The 22,472-nt window shown below is 27.9% G+C and overlaps 1 protein-coding gene across 2 annotated transcripts; it reads left to right on the top strand.

Annotated features, from left to right (window-relative positions):
- The first annotated feature begins 1,067 nt into the window (after positions 1–1,067).
- Positions 1,068–20,990, top strand: LOC149877244 (uncharacterized). 2 transcript variants are annotated; one of them, XM_090073970.1, is made up of 18 exons: positions 3,986–4,094; positions 4,215–4,308; positions 4,857–4,976; positions 7,992–8,249; positions 8,433–8,453; positions 9,187–10,527; positions 11,679–11,702; positions 12,016–12,054; positions 12,205–12,249; positions 12,611–12,643; positions 12,832–12,864; positions 15,118–15,153; positions 15,466–15,501; positions 16,233–16,265; positions 16,571–16,603; positions 18,514–18,543; positions 18,860–18,895; positions 20,279–20,990. In XM_090073970.1, exons 3-18 carry the CDS (start codon positions 4,862–4,864, stop codon positions 20,818–20,820), a joined length of 2,655 nt encoding a protein of 884 aa, XP_089930096.1. In that variant the 5' UTR covers positions 3,986–4,094; positions 4,215–4,308; positions 4,857–4,861; the 3' UTR covers positions 20,821–20,990. The 2 variants fall into 2 exon arrangements, with proteins under 2 accessions (XP_089930097.1, XP_089930096.1); XM_090073971.1 differs by lacking the exons at positions 3,986–4,094; positions 16,571–16,603 and adding an exon at positions 1,068–1,145.
- The last annotated feature ends 1,482 nt before the right edge of the window (positions 20,991–22,472 follow it).

The raw sequence follows: 22,472 nt of genomic DNA, 5'->3' as shown, positions 1-22,472 counted from the left end.
ACTTGTAACAACAAATTTATTGTAGTAAAATGTTAACATTCGCTATTTCATCACTATGATACAAATAATCCAACCACTTAGTGCTTTAAACAATATTTATTAGAAAACAATTTCAGAACAAACAACTTTTCTGAAATCTTGTTATTCAATAAACTCTTATGCAGTCGCTAATAACATTGTGAATTTGTCAAAATCACGTTTGAAATATTGTCAGTAGGACAGAAAGAACTTGTTCTTCTTTAAGTTAATATTCTTTAGCTCTTTGATGCTTGGTAGGACACGCCTAGCTTTCTAATAAGAATATGCAGTACAGTGTCAGACAATTTAAGTCGGGAGTTGCGGCATCATAAAGTTATCTATTTAAAGGGATGGTAGAGGAGAGCGCAAGGGAGATGATTTATGATTCTCAGTGATAAGCAGCAAAATACCCTATTGCTTATCACTGTTTTAAAGACCTTAAGATAACATGTCAAACTCCTTGTCCTCCAGTTGTTGCAAACTACAATTGCCATTGTGTCTGGGTATCCGATTCCGACTCCAGCCAAAATGAGCCTCAACTCCGACTCCACGACTCCGACTCCACGACTCCGACTCCACGACTCCGACTCCACGACTCCGACTCCACGACTCCGACTCCACGACTCCGACTCCACGACTCCGACTCCACGACTCCGACTCCACGACTCCTACTCCACAGCCCTGCTTGCTCCAAAGCTTTGGTTAAAAAAGTACAGGAGCCCATTTTTTTTACCATGACCTTGCTTAAAACCTATTGATAAAGACATTTGATATTTGTATATGACAGCGACTTCTATGTAATGATTTAGTTTCAAAATATATCATAATTATTGAATTAAATGCTTTAATTTTTTCTTTAATTATTCTTTAAAAAAACAAACGGCGTTGCATATCGATTTATCAAAAATTAAAATGGCAATTATCAACTATACCGACTACAAGTAATCATTTCGAAATATTTACTATTCTATAGGTTATTTAGGTTATTAACCATTCCTGCATCCTATAGGTTATTTAGGCTACTATTATAACACCCTGAAAAAAGTTTTACTTTCGGTTTCAGATTCGGCTTAACTATTTTCTTTGAGTAAAATAAACAATCAAAAATTTTTTCAAGTATTTCTGTCGTAAGTTGTTTTGAAATAGCGTTTCTCATTTTTGACTTTAGGAAGTAATTAGCTTCATATGTGATTTCTTAACTAAATTTATATAAACATAATAGTAAATCAATAAAGTAATTGATAAATATTTCAGCAAATATCACAAAACTTCCAGTTTGTGAAATTGTGAAAAGATGGAAAAAATAATCATTAGTAATTTGCTTTAAATTATCGCATGTTTGTTTCTATAAGCTTTTCCTATTTTCAACTGAATCTCTTCGTTTTATTCCTTAAAAGTCTTTTTCTTTAGTTTAAACATACTTATGGAACATGCTAGAACTTATTTATCCCACAATTTCGATAATCTGTTATTCATTTACTTTACAAGTTCATTTCAGAAATTACAAAGAGTTTTGAAAGTTTCTATTTGTTATTGCTAAATAAGTTTCTATTTGTTGTTGTTATTACTAAAAACAGATTTTATCCTTAAATACAAGAATCTGTTCTTAAATTCACTCCGTCCTTTTTACCTAAAAAGTTATGCTTAAATTTATTCTTTACCTCTATAACATTTTTCTTTATGTTTATGTACATTTTGTAAGTTCTTATTTGTGCATATGTGTATATATGTATGTATATGTGAATACATTATAATAACTATTTGACCTATATTTTAACTCTTTTAAAAGTCTGTTTTATAAGTGTTACTTATAAATTTTTGTAAAGTTCTACTTTTACTATGTGACTAGTTTATTTCTTATGTTTTTCTCTTGTCTTTTCTTTATATTGTTTAGGTCATTGCGTTTTATTAGTGAATTACTATTTGCAATGACCTGTGTTTTTTGTAACATCCTTAACACGAAATATATTGATTGATTGATTGATTGATTGATATTGCGTATGTTGATTCAGCCTGTTATAAAATTTTTAGGATTTTGTATTTTAAGATTGTTGTTTCTACCAGTTACAATGTTCCAACATGCATTTGTAAATGAGTTTTTTCAAGAATGTTTTAAAATGTGTGTAGTAAATAAATTTCAAACACTATATAAACTTTACACACTATCTGTTATATTCCCCTTATATTTGTGGCTTCATATTTATACATACTCAAGGGATTTATGTAGATTAAATCTATTAAATGAGTTTTAAAAATTCCACATAAAAAAATGTGATGAAAAAGAAAATCTTTTATTCTTATAACTTAAGTTTTATTTATTGTTTTTTAAATTTATTAAGTCTTCATACTTTTATAGTTGTCTTTTATGTTTACGTCAGTATCAATAAAAAGTTTGCTTCTTATAGGCAAAAAACCTTCAAAAAAGTAGCTTTTTGAAATCTTGTCCAGAAATTTCATAGAAAATTGAATAAGTGCACCAAACTGTACTTGCCTTATTTTAACTTTCAGTTTCATTTCATTTTGGTTAACTCAATAATTTGTTGCTTCTATTTGAATTAAATTTGAATATTTTTGTTGTATTATAAGTTTAAAAGGTTTTTTATATTATACTTATCTTTAATGAGATATTTTTGCAATCTATATATTTTTAATAATGGATAAATTTAAAGTGTTACATTATATACCTTTAAACTACACAGTCTGATTTACAAATTATTTTTATAATTTATAGAAAAAGATACAAATTATCTTACTTTCATCTCAATTTCAAAGTTCTGTTTTTTAAATTAAAAATAATAATATATGACATTTTATTAAAGCATAAATTATAAAAGTTTTATTTATCTTTTTCTTAATGATAGCAAGATATTAATAATATATTACAGTGTTAGTTTTTTTTCTGACCTGTCTTTTTTTTGAAAGATTTTTTTAATTTTGCAATAAAGAGTAACTTCTTTTAAAACATTCTGTTATTATCCATATTTTATACTTGCATAAGCATTGCATTAGGATTGCATAATTAGAATTGCACAAGCATTGCATAGTAAAATCTTTGTTAAAAGGTCAAAACTTATTATGAAATAAAAAAATCTTCTTGATTTTACAGAAGTTTTGTTCTTTGTTGTTTTGTTAATTTAATTTTTTTGATACTTTGATTTTTAGTATTCCACAAATGTGTAAATTAATTTGAATGAACTATGAGTTCTTTTAAGTGTATTTCGAGATACATTTAATGTTTTACATTACATTAAGATGGCTCATTTTTTAATTTGGGAATATTTTTAAATCATTATTAAAAATAAAACCATTAAAAGAAAGAAAATATTTTTTAAACGTTTTTGAAGCAAAATATAAATTTAAGAATACAAAGTCCCTTTCAAAAATGTCATTTTATTCAAACTATTCAAATCACCCTTAAAAAGTCTTAAAAAATCTAAAACTATCATTTTAAAATTTTGAAAATAACATGCCATTTCAGTAAGCTCAGATTTATGTTATACACAGAGAAAATTTGATTTTTTTGAAAAAAACTGCCATTTTTTTGTTAAGTTAACATTAAGAAAAGATAAGAAACCAATAAATCACAAAGTTTTTTTATTAACTATATCATCAAGAAATTTTTTTGAATTAAAGAACAAAGAAAGAGCAGAAAAGTTCATTATTTGAAAATTATTTGAAAAACATTAAAATAACTACAAAAAAAATGTAAGCCATAATAACTTGTTTTCAACTTTTAGCTGAAGAAAATCATAATTATTTTAAAAAAAAAACAACTTATTTTTGCTGGTTTGTATAAAATGATTTTATGTTATTACAGAAAATTTGTGAATATTTGCTTTTGTATTTTATCAATGTCTGATGTAAGTGTTGATTTGGCAGTTTTTGATGTTGACTACACTCAACCTTTACAACAAACTCTATTTTTTTATCTTTTTATTGGTCGCAGGACTTATATCTTGCTCTATGGGATAATGTTCTTTGTTCTAAGACCAAGGCTTAGAGTTTCTTTAAAATGCACAGCTTTACAGACCAAAACATTTTATACTTATTGTGAAATTTTCTTTTCATATTAGTTAGTAAGCAAATTAATTTTTATTGGGAATTTTATGAGAAGCAATATCTTTTTAAAATAACTTTCATAAGTCTATTAATTATATTAATATTAATATTAATTTTGGTAATAACTCTCTTTTTAGAGAAAACTCTGATTACAACAAAAACATCAACTTTGGATTGTGAACTACCATTTCTATCTTGACCGATGGTTTTGTTCTTATTTGCTTTGTTACTGTAAGGAATTGTTTCTTGTTATAAATAAAATCTTAATTCTTTATATTATAATTTTATCAAGAATGACTGTCATCAGTTAGAATCCCTGTTGCTATGGGCACTGCTGGCATTTTATTTGTGTTTGAAATGCAAAGCAATCAATATGATAAATCTTTTTATTGTGTGTTCATTTAAAGCTTTTGTGGAATGTGCTCATTATTTCTTGTGGAACTTAGTCCATATTATCAATCTACGCAAGTTACTTTTTGCTGACTAGAAGACCTCTGTTATGATTTTTTTTTTCTGATAGTTTAATGTTTTTAGCTGTTGCTTATTTAAACATTAAGGAATAAAAATCTTTACCTCTTACGCAAATACTCATTTAAAATAAAATTTGAACTTGAAAATGTGAAAGTTCCCATAATTACTTTTTACATAATTGATTCCTTTTTACATGATTGATTCATTTTTACTAAATTTTTAAAATGCTTCCATTGCTGTAATTCCTGTTTTCTTATTTATGTTAAAAGTAAAATGATGTTTTATATAACTTTCTTTTGACACACCAGGTTCAATGGGGAACACTTCAGGTAAAACAGTTAACAAACAAATTATAATTGACTCTCAAGATGGTCATTATACTGGTACTGACCCTAATACATCACCAACAAGTTCTTTGAATTATGATGGTATGTATATAATGTACGTAAATATATATATATATATATATATATATATATATATATATATATATATATATATATATATATATATATATATATATATATATATATATGTGTGTATATATATATATATATATATATATATATATATATATATATATATATATATATATATATATATATATATATATATATATATATATATATGTATATATATATATATATATATGTATATATATATATATATATATATATATATATATATATGTATATATATATATATATATATATATTGTGTAATATTTCCTCGTGCAATTCAAGTTAGTTCACATTTAGGTGTGAGTTTGGCTGGTGTATAAACTCTTTGTAGTCTGGTTTACTTACATATGAAGTAATTTTGCAAATTATATTTATGCTAGAATGCTGAGTTATAAAATACAAAAAAACATTAGCTTAGAGAAGTCTTTAATCTGTAATAAAACATTAAATCATAGCGTGGTACAGAAACTGAAGACATTTCAGTAAAAGTATTTGGATACAGTTGCATCTAAAAGATATATCTGAAAATTTGTTCAGAGGAAAAAAGCTCAACATTATTTGTTTATCATTGATAAAGGATATGACACCTGAACTTGAAACAAAAAAAAAATAATAGTAAAGGGGAGTTTGGTGAGGTTACAGTTTACAAGAACTGCTCAAACAATTCGAAGAATATTGCTCTCCAAAAAAAAGCTCTTTACAAAAGGTGCTTCTTACAAAAAACAAGATATAATTTAATTGTAGACCTTCTATGTAACTGAAGTAAGAATTTGGCTCAATCATGTGGACTTAAAAAACATCTGAGATGATTTCTTATAATACAAAATAATGGATGGAATCAAGTCAAGAGAATCTTCATTATGTTGACAAATAATCAAATTGGCTGGCAAAATATTGCTGATCAGATTGAGTCAAGTCAGTTAAACTGGAAAAGAAAAATGAGAGGAAAAATTTATAGATAGGCAAAGATGTACAAGAAATGCAACAGAACACATGAACCAAATAAAACTATACTTTTTTTAGTCAAACATGCCACAAATGTAACAAGAGAAATCACTGGGTGAACTACTGCAAAACAAAATATATATATGAAGTTTACACTGCTGAATATCTAATTTAAGCTGTGATTTTGGTTGACACAAATTTAAAAAAAGAAAAAATTTGGATAACATTTCAAAATAACAACAATTCTGAAAAGAAAAACTGACATAGAAGCAGAAATTGATACTATGTCAAAAAAGGGCTACGATCAACTGGTATGTCAATGAACTCACTTATACCAGCATCACACTGCGTGTTTATGGTGGAAACACTGCTTCAGTTCTGGAAGCGACAAACGTGTTGCTAAAAAAACTATAAAATATGAAGTTCAATGTGTTGAAATCAAGAATTGCAAGATATCAAACTGTTAAATATAGTGAAAATGATAAAAGAAGAAACAAAATCTATTAAGAACAAAGTATTACATGTTGAAGGACAACATGGATGAGAACTTAAAGAAGTTTAAATTTTAATGGAAAACATTGGAATTATACAAATTGTACAATTTTACTTAACTTTTGAAGCATGTTAAGTAGAACTACAAATATATCCAAAAGTTTTTAATTGATTAGTGGTGATTTTAACTGAACATCACAAGGAATTAAAGGCTGACTTGAAATTTGCTATTCATCCTTAAAAAAAAATTTGAATTATCCTGAGAGATAAAATAAAAATAATCCTTGGATAAGATGAAAAAAATTGTAGTGATTACCAGTCAGATAACCAACAGAATGGGTAAATTCTTTAGTGGTAGTGGAAAAAACAAGTTGACAATTATAATTGTCTGGATCCAAGAGACAAATTGATGAAAAGAGAGCACTACCAATTATCAACTTTTATAAAAATTTCAGCTATGAGATGCAAGCATTTTTATAAAGCTAAATCTAAACAAATGTTATTGGTAGATTCCACTTCATAACAAAAACTGCTCTAAATTAGTAGAGATGAACACACTGTTTATAAGGTACAGGTTTACATTATTCCCATATGGTAAACATTTAACACAGGTGTTTAGCAAAAGAATAAGTTAAAGTTATCATGATTCTGGCAGATTTTATCTAGATTGCACCCTTTAGAAATTGAAGAAGTTTCAGAAGAAATTTTAGAAGAAAAAATGGTTGCTTAAGTAAAAATGGTTTACACAACCTTTTCCACTGCAGAAAATATGAATTTAAAAGAAAAACTACATAACTTATAAGTCAACTAAGAAGAGAAAAAAATGATTAATCATTCAGCAAAACCTTATTAGTCATACTGAAAAAAGCTAACACTCATATATGGAGTCATTTTTAAAAATTGAGTGTTTGTAATACTTCCCTTATATTACTTAACACTTTCCCTTTTTTAATATGTTAATTATGTTAATGATTATTATACAACACATGCTTCCAATTGAGTCTGTTAAATGAAAACAAGTTCATTTAATTGCTTGATATACTTATGTTACAAATAGTGGATTTGTTATAGATTTCTTTCATATTTCTTAACATTTGATAATTCCTGGTCAACAAGATCTCTCTCAATATATTCATGGAAAACAAACTTTGTACAGCACGCTTATGTGTAAAAACTTATGTGTAAAAACTTACGTGTAAAAACTTATGTGTAAAAATTTGTGTAAAAACTTATGTGTAAAAACTACTAATACAAAACAAAATTCTTTCTTTAGGATATTTTTTTTTTTTTTTTTCAAAATTTCATTAAAGGCAAATAGTTCAGTAAATTTGACTCTTGAAAGAATTTTGTCTTGTTATTGTAAGAATTTTAGGCACTCACTTAACCATTCAGAAAATTTCCCAAGGAATGTTTGGTTTATATGCATGCAATCTTCCCATCTAGGTCTATACTTTGGCATAAAATCTTCTTAGTTTTACAAGCTTTGCGGACTTCTTTTATCATTTAAAATATTTATTTTCCTAGAAATAAATAACTTTTATTTAGGTATTGATGAAAAAGTAGTGAATGTTATAACAGATAAAGTGGCATTAGATTGGAAAATATTTGCACGTGGCACTGGTTTTAATGGTGTGGATGCTGTTATTGATCAAATAGATCATGATTTGACAGGAGAAAAGTCTAAAATTCAAACCTTCTTAAAGAAACTTTATCAACAACACCCACATGATTACAGAGCTTGTATTCAGAATTCTCTAAATGTTATGGAAAGAAATGATGTCTTAAAAGAAATAGCCTACTTGGGTGGGTTTCTCATAGTTTTTGTTTGTCTTTCAGATAAGAATTACAAATTGAACAAAAATTTAAAGAAAGCTAAATTTTCTAATTAATATAATTCTTTTTGTTACGTTGTTTTCCTTTCATTTTTGCATATTTTTTTTTTACGCCTTTGAAAAGTTAAAATGACCTTTTTTTTTTAATTTTCAGATAAAGAGGAATATAAGTTGGGTAAGTGATTTGATCTGTGAAACTTTTTGTTAATTAAATTAATTTCTGAATTACTTTTAATCATTAAAAAAAGATTGTTTTATCTCCAGATAATTATGAATATAAGATTGTATTCTTAGAAGCTTAAAGGTTTTTTTTTGTCTTTTTTAAAGAGAATGAAAATGAAACAAGCTTTTGATCTGAAATATGCTAAACCTTTTTTGAGAATCTATTTTAAGTCTATACAGGTAAGCTTGCTTAGGAGTGTGGCAGCCCCAAAAGTTTAACTAGAGCAACTAAAAAGAATGGCACTTGAATACTAAATTACTAATTTTTCCTAGCTAGCTTTTTTTAAGTAATTTTACAACTTCAGAAAAGATCATATTCAATGAGCAAAAGTTTAGGTGTATTCGGTAGATATTAATGTGTTTGCAGCATTGTTAGAAAGTGCCATATAATTTCAAAATGCTTAAGTTTTTTTTATCGACTTAGATCAGTAATAATCTTACTGCTTTTAATTATTATGGCTATTGATTTATTTTAATATACTTAATATTGATTTCTCCTGGTTTCTGCAATAAATATTAGTAAAATTATGTTAAGTTACTTTGTTAGAAATGTATGAGTTCGTTTATATACTGAATCTACAAGTATACTGTAAATACTACATGTATACTGAGTTCATTTATATACTGAAATTATTGTACAACTTGTATAACATTTTATTCTTTATTTTCAAATTATATACTTTTAGAAATGCGTGATGCACTCAAAATGCTTTATCTTGCAAATTATGGAAAAATTGATCAACTTGTGCATATTGTAAAAAACCCCACTAAAGTTGAGCTTTTAAATAAGTTTGTTGAATTGATTCTAGTTAATGCTGATGAAGTGGAAAAAGATTATGTTACTACTGTCAAGCCAGAGTCATTTCTACAGAATAAAATAAGCTATAAACCTATTGATTTCGAGGAAGTGTTTTCAGTAGAAAGATCTTTACTCTTGATTTCTGGTATTGCTGGAGTAGGAAAAACCTGGCTACTCAAAAAATGTTTACTTGACTGGGCCAATAATATTTTATGGCAAAATGTGGATCTTGTAATTCACCTTGAATGCAGAAAGTTAAATCAATACCAAAGTATAAGTAACCTCAATGAGTTGCTGAATGTTTTCTACAAAGACATTTTTAAGGATTACAATATTCTTGAGTGTTTTTCTATATTGTTTGTGATAGATGGACTGGATGAATTTGCTTATTTAGATGAATTGATAAAACACGATCCTCTAAATCCAAACCAACATCCCATTGTTAATGCATTAGCAGATGCTTTGGATGTTAAAAAACACAAGCGTATTGTTGCTGGAAGAGTTGGAGCTGTACTTCAGTACAGAGACAAAGTGACAGAATGTGCAGATCAGTTAACCATTCAGATAATGGGTTTTAATGATGACGGAATAAACAATTACATTGAAAAGTTCAGTCATGATAAAAAAGCTGTAAAAAGTGTTCTTGAATCATCTAGCTTTGCTAAAGCCATGGCATCTGTCCCGTTTAATCTATCTGCAATGTGCACAATTATTGGTACACCCATACTAAGTGATTCTTTTTCATTCTTGAGTTTGACAGAGTTGTATTGTTGTACTTTTTTATACTTTTTGCAAAAACACATTAACAAAAACAATGAACCAGTTTATAAGATGATGCAAAGTGATTGCAACAAACAATTTATATTAAGAGTTTGTAAAGTTGCTTGGCATATGTTTAATCAAGGTAAAGTGGTTTTTTCCCAAAGGGAAATTGATGAATATGTTGAAGGTTTTAAAGAACATGATTATTTGGGTTTTATTGAAAAAGTTGAATCTCAACTTGGTTATCAATATCAGTTTGTGCACCTCACTTTGATGGAGTTTTGTGCTTCTGTATATGCACATGTTTATTTGAGTTCTAAAGAGATTATAGAGAACAAAAGGTTGTATAGTTGTTTGCCTATGATATGTGGGCTAACAAATGAAAATGAAAGATCTTTTATAAAATTTCTTCCTAACTTGATGAATTCAAATGAAAGAAGGGATTCATTGCTTATTTCTATATGTGGTAAGTTAAGTTCACTGTTCTTTACTCTACTTTTTAAATTTATATGAATTTATTTGTTATATATAAAATCATATATTTGATACATAAAAGATATCTATTTAAATTCATTTAATATGTGAATTCACAGTGATTATATGGTCTATGGGTATTGTTCCAGTATTTGTAACTTCTATGAATCTAAGCTAAAAATTCCATCTAGATTTAAAGTTTGTTCTTACATTTTAGAATTTATATTTAATGTGATTCAAGTTTTTTTTTTGTTGTGCAAAGTTTTAATCTCCAGATTGTTTCAAATCAAAGCATCTTTACTTTACTGGAAAATAATTTATTCTGCATGTTGTTAAAGTATGTGACGCTGTATGTGATTGTAAATTTCATAAAAAATTGTTTTTTTAAAAATATATTTAGAGACTTGAATCAAGAGGGGAAAATTTAATAAGTAAAAACCATTTAGAAATACATTTTCCACCTTTTTATTCAATATGATCTCTTTCAACATCAATAACAGTCTTAATTTGACATCAAATAACTACATGGCATTTTGATAGTTATACATACACCTCAGCTGATCAAGGCTTTCAAGTACTGAATTTCTCAGAGTCCAGTAAGGTCAGTTATGAGAATAGCTAAGGAGCTCTCTGTGAGTGAGCCATCAAAAATGTGGTCAGGGAGGAGCTCAAAACCAAGAGAGGTTTTTAAGAATGTGATTCTTATGTGTGTAAAATTTTTTAATAAAAATGATCCAAAAATTGAAGGTTGCGTCCTCAAACATATTGTTTATATAACTTATATTATTGCTTATATAACTAACTATATTTACTTATGGTATTGTTTTATACAACTTTGAGTAAGGAATCCAAAAGAGAAAAAATTCAGCAAAGAAATTGAATTTTAAATTTTGTTAAAAAATTTTAACTTCTCTTTTACTGCTGTTCAAATTTTAATTGAAAAGAAAAGCATACTGAAACAAAGTTTTTTATGATTTTATGTTGTTAGAAACATTCAAAATGTCCGTAATCAAGGTTTTATCTTTTAACATTTTTTAACATGTTTTAGTTGACCTAATTTATGTATTTTTAAGTGCATATTTTTTCCTTAAAATAAGGAAAATAAGCTCTCTAGCCAGTTTACAGATTTTTTTTTTTTTTTAGATCTAATTCCAAAAGGAGGTTTTGGTATGTAACTTTTGAATGATTATAACTTCATATTGATTGTGTTTTTTTGTTAAATAGTTTAAAACTTATTGATGAGAAATAAAGTTGGTGAAAGTTTCTTTTTCTCTATTGCACTCAACAATCAACTTTAAAAAACTGTCTGTATATTTTTTTGGTTGTTAGTATGGTCATTGCAAATATATTTCTGCTAATTATATTTAAATTGTTTCTCATCCTTCATTTGTTTAGACTTTTCTCTATCCACATTTTTTTTTTTTTTTTCTTCTTTACAGAAAAAAATCTTTTTTTGAAATCTAAGTTGTTCTATTTTTAGATCATGCACAAAAACAACAACTAAAGCTAATTGATTGTGGTAAATATTTTAATATTTACTTCGTGTTTTTGTTTTGTTAAAAAATTAAAAACTGTTTTATTGATGAAAGATGAAAACTGCCGAATGTTTAAAAAGTTCCTATCTTATTCATTGATTTTTAATGAACAATGTTTGTTTTGTTTTTTTCAGATTTTATACAAGAAATACAAAAAGTTCTTCCAGAATCAAAAATTGGTATTTATTTGTATCTTTTTAATGATCGTTTCATTTCTTTTTTTTTTTTTCTTATATACATATAAGAGATGCAAAGCATAAAATTGATGAAGGATAAATCCTAAAAGTTTTCTTTTTTTTTGCATTCATAACAAACAATTTTAAATTGTAATCGTAACAAACAATTAGTAATCGTAATAAACAGTTCAAAAAAATTCATGGTTGTTTTGTTTGTTATTAATATTACAGTTGTAAATGCATTTCTGCTGATTATATTTAAATCTTTGTTCCTCTCACACCATACATTTTCTCTATCTACTTTCTGTTTCCATTCTTTGTAAAGAAATTACTTTTTTAATTCTTAAATTGTATTTTTTTTTAGAAGATGCAGAAAAATTAGGACAAAAACTGAATGGTTAATTCTTTTATAATGACTTTTTTTTTAACTTTCATCAATTAAAGGTTAACCTGGTAAAAATTTTTATTATTTAAAAGCATTTGTAATTATTTACTTAAAAACACTTTGTCCATATTTTGTTTTCATTCTTCATAGAGAGAAAGCTTTTTGTAAGATCTTCAATTTTTTTTTAATTTTTTTTTTAGAAGATGCACAAAAATTTCAGCAAATAGTGAATGGTTAGTACTTACAGTATTGGACAAAACATTTGCAGCCAACATCGAACAATGCTAAAAAGTGTTTCTAATTTTACATGTCTTAAAAACGAAACGAACTATACTACCACAGCAAACAGTTAAGGAGTCTGGAGTCATAGCATGCCATGACATGTGCAATCAGCTGACAGGTGACAGCATACAGGCAGAATTTTGTTGACAAGTGCCATTTTGCAGCGGACAAAACATGTGCAACTTTTTTGGTTTGTTTCATTTTCTTAAGTCTGGTCCGTGTCAACGTCACGGAAGTTTTTTAATAATTAAAGGAAGTATCCAGAAGTTTCCAGAAGCATGCAGAAGCTTCCAGAAGTTTCCAGAAGAAGCATCTGGAGACATCCAGTAGCATCCAGAAATATCCAGAAACATTCAGAAGCATCCAGACGCATCCAGAGGCTTCCAGAAGCATCGAAAAGAAGCATCTAGAATCTTCCAGAACAGGTTCACACAGGTTCATTTTACTATATAAGAGACATGTAAATTGACATGTAGTTCAGTCAGTATATGGAAGTCAATCAGTCAGTATTATCAAGACAGTTTATCGAAGTGAGTTTTATCAAAGTGTTTTATCAAAGAACATCAATACAAGAAGTGAAATACAACAAGTGTTTCATTACATCAATACAGTCCACATCCAACCAAGACGTTGTGTTCTACAGAGCATAATTGTATCATCACAAGGTAATTGTAACACAGTAAGACTTGAGAAGCGTGATTATTTATTTTTATCATTTTTATGACTTCAAGTGCAAAAATGGTTCCCGACAGTCTTGGATTGGAACTAAGAAAGAAAATTATTGGCGATTACGTAAGTGGAATGTCACAAAAAATATTTGTGATAAATATGGCGTGAAAAAATGGACTGTATCAAGACTATGTTCCAAATAACGTTCTATGGGGAAGTTGGCAGCAGATAACAAAGGTGGAAGACCGCGTTCCACCACTTCTAGAGAGAATTCTATGATTGTCAGATCCGTCAAGAAGGATCCCTGGATATCATCAGTCAAGATACAAAAGCAATTAGAGCTGCCTGTATCGGACCGAACAATCAGACGACATGCTGTTGAAGCCGGATTGTTTTCTCGACGCCCTGCAAAGAAACCGCTGAATTCACTAAAAAACCAGAAGAAAAGACTCCTGTTTGCTACATCTCATATTGACTGGAATGTGCAGAAATGGCGAACTGTCCTGTTCAGTGATGAATCGAAGTTCAACATCATTGGGAGCAATGGCATTTGCTGTGTACGTCGACCGGCCGGAAAATGCCTCAATTTACGTTACTGCCATAAGACCGTGAAGCATGGTGGAGGCAATGTAATAGTCTGGGGGTGTTTTTCTGCTAACGGTCTAGGTCCAATACATCAAAACGATAGAATAATGGACCGTTTCATGTATAAAAATATCCTGAAAGATGTTATGTTACCTCATGCTGAATGGAATATGCCAATAAAATGGGTTTTTCAGCAAGACAACGATCCAAAACACACTGCAAGAGTAGTCAAGCAGTGGTTTCGAGACAACCACCTATCGGTGATGGATTGGCCGCTTCAATCTCCGGATCTCAACCCTATCGAGAACCTGTGGGAGATCGTCAACCGCAGAATTAATCGTGAAGGTGTTCATAATAAGGATCAACTGTTAGAACAAATCCAAAAGGCCTGGGCAGCGATTCAACAAAGCTTCATTGATTACCTGATCGAATCTATGCCTCGAAGATACAAGGCTGTGATCGACAACAAAGGATTCGCCACAAAATATTGATAGCAAAATACAGCTTGGTCAACATTTTGTCAAGTTGCACTTGTTTTGTCCAGAAGGAAATCAACTTTTTTTAATACTTTTGATTAATTTATTAATTTTTGTGTTTAAATAATGAACTTTGTGATAAATAAAACTTGAAGAACTTTGTCTCTAAACAGTTACATAGTTATTTCTCTAAATTGATAAAATGCAGAACTTTTATATAAAGAAACTAAATTAGCATTATTTGGTTGCAAATATTTTGTCCAATACGGTATTTAATGATTAATTCATATTGCTGCTAAATAAAACTAAAGTCATTATTCATATTTAATGATAAATTTATATTGTTGCTAAATAAAGTTAAAGTCATTATTCTATTTACTCCATTTGTTTAGACTTTTTTCTATCCATTTTTTGGTTTTCTTTCTTTACAGAGTTTATTCTTGATACTTTAAATTGTTTGGGTTTGTTTTTTAGATTTTTTGCAGATGACACAGGAATTAATTGGAGTTGGTTAGTACTTTTTTATCCATTATTTCATTTTTTTAAATTTATTTTCTTATTTAAATATTGAAAAATTTATTGATGAAATAATAAAATATTGAAAGTTATTCTTTCTTATTTGCATCTGTTGTAATAAACAACTTCAAAAAATATGGCTTCTTTGCTTGTTATTAATATTATAGTTAGAACTATACTTCTGTTTAAATTCTTCTTCCCTTCAATTCATTTGTATCAACTTTTCTTTAAATTTTGTTTTCATTCTTTATAGAGGAAATGTTTTTTCTGAAATCTGAAACTGTACTTTTTTCTTTTTTTTTAAAGATGGCCAAAATATGGTAGAAGAATGGCATGGTTTTGGTAAGTACATTTCATTATTGCTTTTCATATTACTAAAGCACAATTCTTCATTACAATTATTAGTTTAAAGCAAATAAATACAACAAATAGTTTAAATATTGTATTAAATATGTGATGTCTTGCTACTTTTATAAAAGTTTGCACTACTTGTTCACTTGTCAAAATTTTAAAATAATTCTTGAATCAACAACTTTTCTTCTGTGAATTTTAAAATGCGTGATAGGGGAAAAGAGCCTGTGTTGGCATATTTAACGCCTCACTGATTCATAACCAGAAAGTCTAGTAGTTTTTGACATGGTTGAATTCCCTCTGATGCATCAGAGGGAATTCAGAGTTTTGGAAATATTCAGAGTTTTGGAAATATTTCTTTTTTATTAATATTAATTTTTTTATAGATATGAAATGAAGCCAAATATTACTAAATATTATTCTTGGCTACAATTAGGTCTTGTTTTTCCCTAATGTTAATGATTTATAAAAATCAAAACAGTCAAAAATTCAAAAGATCATTATAATTCTACCATCATGATGGTAGAATTAATTTTAATAAAAAAGAAATATTTCCAAAACTTTTGCTGATTTATATTTACAAGCTATATTTTTTTTTATCCTAAATAATAAAAACTAATAAATGTAAATAATTAAGTTGGTAAAACCTGAAATTTAAATTAAGATTTGTGGCATATGTAAAATTTCATTTTGTAAAATCAGAAATTGTACTTGTTTTTTAGAAGATGCACAAAAATTAGGACAAAAACTGAAAGGTTAGTTTTTTTTTACTTTTTTCAATGATTCAAACTTCATATTGTTTTTTTAACTTTTATCAATGAAAGATTAATTTGGTAAAAAGTTTCCATCACATTAAATACATTTATCATAATGAACAACTTCAAAAAAAAATTTTTTTCTCTTGTAATGAAATGTTAGTTTTAATCATGTTACTGCCAAATGAATTTCTCTGTTCCTTTCTGACCATTTGTGCTGACTTTAGTCTATCCATTTTTTTGCTTTCATTCTTCTGATAGAGAAAGCTTTTTGTGAAATCTTAAATTAATTTTTTTTTTTTAAGAAGACGCCCAAAACTTTGGACAAACTTTCAATGGTTGGTATTTCTTTAAAGATTCATATTGTTGCTTTTTTTTGTTGTTGTTAAAATGTTTGAAAGGTTTTATTTTGTTATTTTTAAATTGTTGAAATTTTTTTATTGGTGAATGATAAAACTGTTCAAAGTCATTTATTGAACGTATTATATTAGGAGTTTAAAAAAATGTATACTTTTGGCTAGTTGTTAAATACCAGTTATAAATTTATTTCTTTAATTATTATTCTTTTCACTTTCCTTATCCGCTTTTTATTTTCTGACTTCATTGAGAAAATGTATTTTTCTGAAATATTGAATTGTATTTTTTTTTTTAATTAACCCAACAGTACCTTAGTTAGTACTTACTTTAGTGATTACTTCATGGTCTGCAATTTTTTGTTGTTTTTAAAATGTTTTAAATGTTTTTATTGATGAAAAATAAAAATGGTGAATGTTTCCATTTCTGCAATAATCTTATTATAATGAACTACATTAAAAAGTATATATTTTTTGCCTCTTCAAAAATGTGAGCTATATCAAGTCATCAAGTTTATTTTGAAATAAAAGGTTGTGTTTTTGGATGATAATTTATAAATATAAGGAACTTTTTTATCCATCAAAGTATGTCCTCATGTTGTCTATACACTTTTGCTATCTAAGCTGCAGATTATTCCAGTGATATAAAACCCTAGCAGACAAGAGTCAATGATTCGTTAAAGGTCAATTTTTACAACATTGTTGGAGTTATTGTTTTCCTATTAGAAAGTTATTCAAATGGCAGAAAAAGTGATAGTCAGTGGAAGGTTTAGTGAGTATGAAAGATGATGAAGAAGTTCCAACTCCAATTATTGTGGTTTTGCCACAGTCTTTGTGCAGTGTGGTCTGGTGTTATCATATAATAAAATGAGAGTTGATCTGTTGACCAATCTGAGTTGTTTCTCTTCAAGTTTTTACATCATTTTGTCCAGTTGGTTGCAGTATGTTTTTGCTGTTGATGATGAGCCAGGTTTCATAAAATCATAATAGATCACACCTTCACTAGATCACCAAACACTTGCCAGGAGCTTCTTTTGATGAATATTGTAATTTGGAGTGTGTTTTAGAAAGTCATCTTTGTCCAACCACTGTGCTGAACATCTTCATTTGTCATATTGGATCCATTTCTCATCATAAGTGGTAATTCAATTTAAAAGTGAATCCGATTTGTGACAAAAAACCAATATCAAGGAAGTAACTTTTGCTCTTGTTTTTCATTTAGTTCATGTAGAACTCACTTAGCCAACATTTTAACTTTACCTAAATGATAAAAAAATGATGTTTGTTTGCCAAACTTCAACTATTATTTGTTTGCACTTTGAGATGAGTCTGTATTAAGAATGAACTTTAGTTCATCTTTATAGTTCTTTGGTTCTGGGCAACTGTTTGGCTCATTTGTGAGGTCAAAATTACCTGTTCAAATTTCATTTAACCAGTTTGATACTGTCAGCTGTGTAGAAACACTAGAACCAAATACAGTAGTTCCACTTAAGAACTCATTCTTCATAATAGTGTAAATTTTATATTGCTTCATTTTCAAAAAGATTTACTTAAATGTTTTCAAAATTCTTAGAGTTTACAATTTTTATTTAAACAGCCAAGATATGTAACTTTCCAACAACAAAAAAAAAGAACAGTAAAATATCAAGCTAATGTCAATTGACACTAATTTTCACTATAAGTTTTAACGTCCCCAACCTGGTTGATTTAACTTTGCTATTAGATTTAAGTCGTTACTTCTTTCACTCCATTTAATTAGACTTTTCTCTATCAACTTTTTGTTTTCACCCGTTATAGAAAAAATAATAATAATACTTAACAAAAATACTTAATAATATAGGAAAAACTTTTTTTTTCTGACATCTTAAATTGTTTTGAGTTTTTTTTTTCTTTAGATTTTGCGCAGGTTTTGCAGGATTCAACTGGTATTTTGTAGCACCTTTTTATTATTTCATTTTTATTTAATTTTCCTGTTTACAAATTGAAGACTTTTTATTGATGAAATATAGTTCTAATAAAAGTTATCCTTTTTTTTTGCATTTCATCACATACTTTTTGCATTTGTGTTTACTTTGTAATTAACATTAAAGTTAGAACTATATTTCAACTGGTTAAATTTAAATTTTTGTTCCTCTCAGTCCATTTTTTTTGACTTTTTTCTATATACTTTTTGTTTACATTTTTTATCGAGGAAATTTTTCTTTCTGAAATCTAAAATTGTATTTTTTCTTTTTCTTAAAGATGCCAAAAATATACTAAAAGACTGGTATTATTTTGGTAAGTACATTATTACATTTTTTACAATTGTTGCATTTCATATTGCTTAAGTACAATTCTTCATTAAACTTAATACATTGAATAATTTAAAGACCTTGAATGAAATTGTTTTTGAAGGAGATTATTATAAATGTAGTAAGCATTTTTGCTACATTTTTTGGTTAAAATTTTTGTATTCCTGCTGTTTTTATGAATGTTTGCACTATTTGTTCACTTGTCAAAATTTTAAAACAGTTCATCAGTTAGCAACTTTTCTTCTGTGATTTTTAAAGCCTGTGATGGCATACCTAACACTTCACTGATTCATGACCAGATAAGTTAGTAATATTTAAGTGACTGTATCCCCCCCCCCCCCCCCCCGATGGTAGAATAGTAACGGTCCTTTGATTTGTTAACTATTTTGGTATTTGTAAGTTAATACCATTAATAATAAATAAGATCTAAGGGTAATCAACAATAATATTGCTTTCTGTTTGGAAGATCGTGAAAACCTTCACATGGGAGGTGTTGATTTGATGGATGCCAAAAACTCTATTGAGCTGATCTATTGATATCGTTGATGATTGCTGATTTAGATCTATTGCTAGGCAATATATTATATTTAAAACCAAGAAGTGATATATGCGTCTTTTTATCATTCAATTGACATGACATTAGCAAATTCATGGATTCTTTTTAATGTAGCTTTAAAATGTTATGAAAATCACCAAGAAAAAATGACTTTTTTTTAGTTCCGAAAAAAATGAAATAATTAATACAAAGTTACTACAAAAAACTAGTTGAATCCTGTAATACCTGCGTTTTTTTTGTCTAATGAAAATTGGGCAAAGAAATGCCATAAAACGAGGTTGCCCTAGAAATGATGCATTAGAGGAAATGATGGAAGCCAAAAAAAAAGCGGATCATCTCACTATGCGCCACCAAAGGAAATTTGCTTTGATCAAGTAGGGCATTGGCTAACTTGGACTGACGGACGAGTCAGATGTAAATTTCCTAAATGCAAAGGATATGCACAAACTTTATGTGAGAAATGTGGGGTGCACTGTGCTACAATAAGGAAAACAAGTGTTTTAAAAATTACTATACTTCTCAATAAAATTAAATTTTGATGCATAATGTTGCAGATGCACAACACATGTTTTTCTTTAAAAATATTTGTTATAACTTTAAAATATCGTTTTCTAAATTTTCCTAAGCGAATAGACATCAAAATACAAATGTATGATTTTTTCTGACGTTTTTTAAAAAATCATTTATATTCAAATCATTCATAATCAAATCAAGAGCATTTGAGGGTTAAAAGATATCAGTTATGGTAATAAGTTTTGTTGCAAATAAATAAGTAATTTTAATGACAATGATCCCATTTCTATTCTTTTTCAGATAATCGAAAGATATTCATGGAATGCTTCTTTGAAGCACAAGCATCAGTAACTGAGGACTTGAAAAGATCGATAGGTGAACGAGAGTGGTCAATTTCGATAAGCGATGGAAAAACTGCTCATGAATTTTCACATGAAAAGTATTTCCTAGAAAAATTTCTCGACACAGGATTCAAGTTGAATCGTTTAGAAGTTTCTAAAAAGAATTTGTCTGAAGATGAGAAAAGTATTCTTATCAAATGTTCGACCAACGTGCATTGGGTCCACTTTACTCATCCATTGAAGTTGGATGGCCGAAGACCTAAGGATAAGATCGAATGGGTCGTGATAAATATTAATGAAACTTTTGTATCGAAGAACGAGTTCGAAGGTTTTCTCCCGTGGATTCGTCTCGCTAAAAATATACATCTGAGGTTTCATGATGACACGAACTTCATCGACGATATTTGTGAATGGCTTTGTGGTTCGAACTTCAATATGTGTTGGATCGAGTACCGCGGAAAATCTTTTTGTGACATCGAAGAATTGAAAAAGTTGAAGTGAGAAACACGAAAATCCTTTCAACTGTTCAAACGTCAGTAACGTTAAATAAATATCTAAAGCTTAATGATGCATAAATTACTTGTAATATGAGTTATGAATTTTCAGGTAAATTTTTTTTTTTTTTTAGTTGTAGAAAATTTTTTTTTCAAACATGGAAAGTTTTTAATGTTTTTTTTGTTTGTTTTTTTTTGTTTGTTTGTTTTTTTTTTGTCATTTGCCTTTTTTGCGCGCGCGCGTTGCTATGAACATATTTTTTAAATAACAAAAATTAAGAATAAATTAAGAAAAATGTAGGTTTCTTTGCAGATTAGAAATCTGCATAAAATTTTGGTTTATTATTATAATAATATTTATTATTATTAATAATAATATTTATTATTATTAAAAAAAACAAAGAAATCAAATTTTTGAAAACTTCTGATGGTAGTTGCCCCCAATCACTTTTGTGCGCAAAATCTAATTTCCTATCAGAGTCAGAGATGTAATTCTCTTCATTGTTTATTTCATTGTTTATAGAACTTTTATCAAAAGCTCTAATTATGTAAAATTGCGTAAATTATAACGAAATTATCTCAAATTGACAGAATTCGAAAGATTTACCGTTAAAACGCATTTTACTGATTTTACCGCAGTTTTTTTTATCACCGGTGCAGTAACCTCAATGCTTAGACAGGACTCAAATCTTACCACCCAAATTTACTTGCCCCTCTCCCGCAAAAGACGGCACTGATTATTTTCAGTTATGCTAATGCGAGGGCGGCGTTTTTAATATAAATGTTCTATTAGTGTTGGTTTATCGCCCTCAGTATATTCTATTATACAATATACTTCAATAAACGTTCTGTTAATTTGTAATGGTTGGCACTCTTATTCATTACGTTTATAAAATGCAAATAATACTCTCACTCCACTTGTAGGGTTTAATAATGTTTTCGTTAATTGCACCTCTTTTTCTTCCTGTTTTTTTTTTATATACGAATATCTCTTCTTCTTTATTTGAAACAGCCTAATCGTCTAGTTATTCCTTTTAATCGATATATCTTCTGACTTCTGTTTAATTCCGTTCTTTTGTATGGTTAAAAAGACGATTCGCAACGATTTTTTACTCCAATTATATTTTTTGTTTAAAGTGAAATACCCCCATTAGAATAAAATATTTAATCTATATTGGTTCAAAGCTTGTTATCAACTTATTATATATGGAATTTTTTATTAACACATTACCTTCTTAAAAGAAAAATGAAATGACTCAGCATAATTTGTCAAAAATTTTACCTTTACTAAAATAAGGATATCTGGAGTAAAGTTTATGCTTTAAACACCATATTTTGCCATATGGTAACAAAAGAGTTGCTCCAGGGTACAAACGAAATTATTTTTCAAATAATGGGTAAATCCAAAATAGTAGCATTAAACGTACAGATAATGATTTACTGCCTGTGTTGTTCTGACAAACTACATTCAAACTACTTTCTTTATTCTTTAAGTTTTATAAATCTGCTTACAGTCCTCATAGAGATATTAATAAACATAATTTGAAAGTTGAAGACAAAAGCTTTAATAGAACTGAAGATATTTTCGTTTTTGTGAGTAAAACACATTAAAATTTATGAGTCTTAAAAATCACGTTTAGTTATAAAGAATTTAAAAAG

The sequence above is a fragment of the Hydra viridissima genome, unplaced genomic scaffold (assembly GCF_058129835.1).
Source record: "Hydra viridissima isolate aposymbiotic clone 2 unplaced genomic scaffold, HvirCarnegie_v1 scaffold_16, whole genome shotgun sequence".
NCBI classification, from domain to species: domain Eukaryota; kingdom Metazoa; phylum Cnidaria; class Hydrozoa; order Anthoathecata; family Hydridae; genus Hydra; species Hydra viridissima.
The sequence above is the reverse complement of the archived record's forward strand: the minus strand, read 5'-3'. Positions and strand labels throughout refer to the sequence as shown.

Coding starts and splice junctions, on each gene's coding strand:
- LOC149877244 (XM_090073970.1), top strand. CDS start 4,862: ATGGGGAACACTTCAGGTAAAACAGTTAACAAACAAATTATAATTGAC. Junction 8,250..8,432: donor AAAAGAAATAGCCTACTTGG/GTGGGTTTCTCA, acceptor TTTAATTTTCAG/ATAAAGAGGAATATAAGTTG. Junction 16,266..16,570: donor ATTAGGACAAAAACTGAAAG/GTTAGTTTTTTT, acceptor TTTTTTTTTAAG/AAGACGCCCAAAACTTTGGA.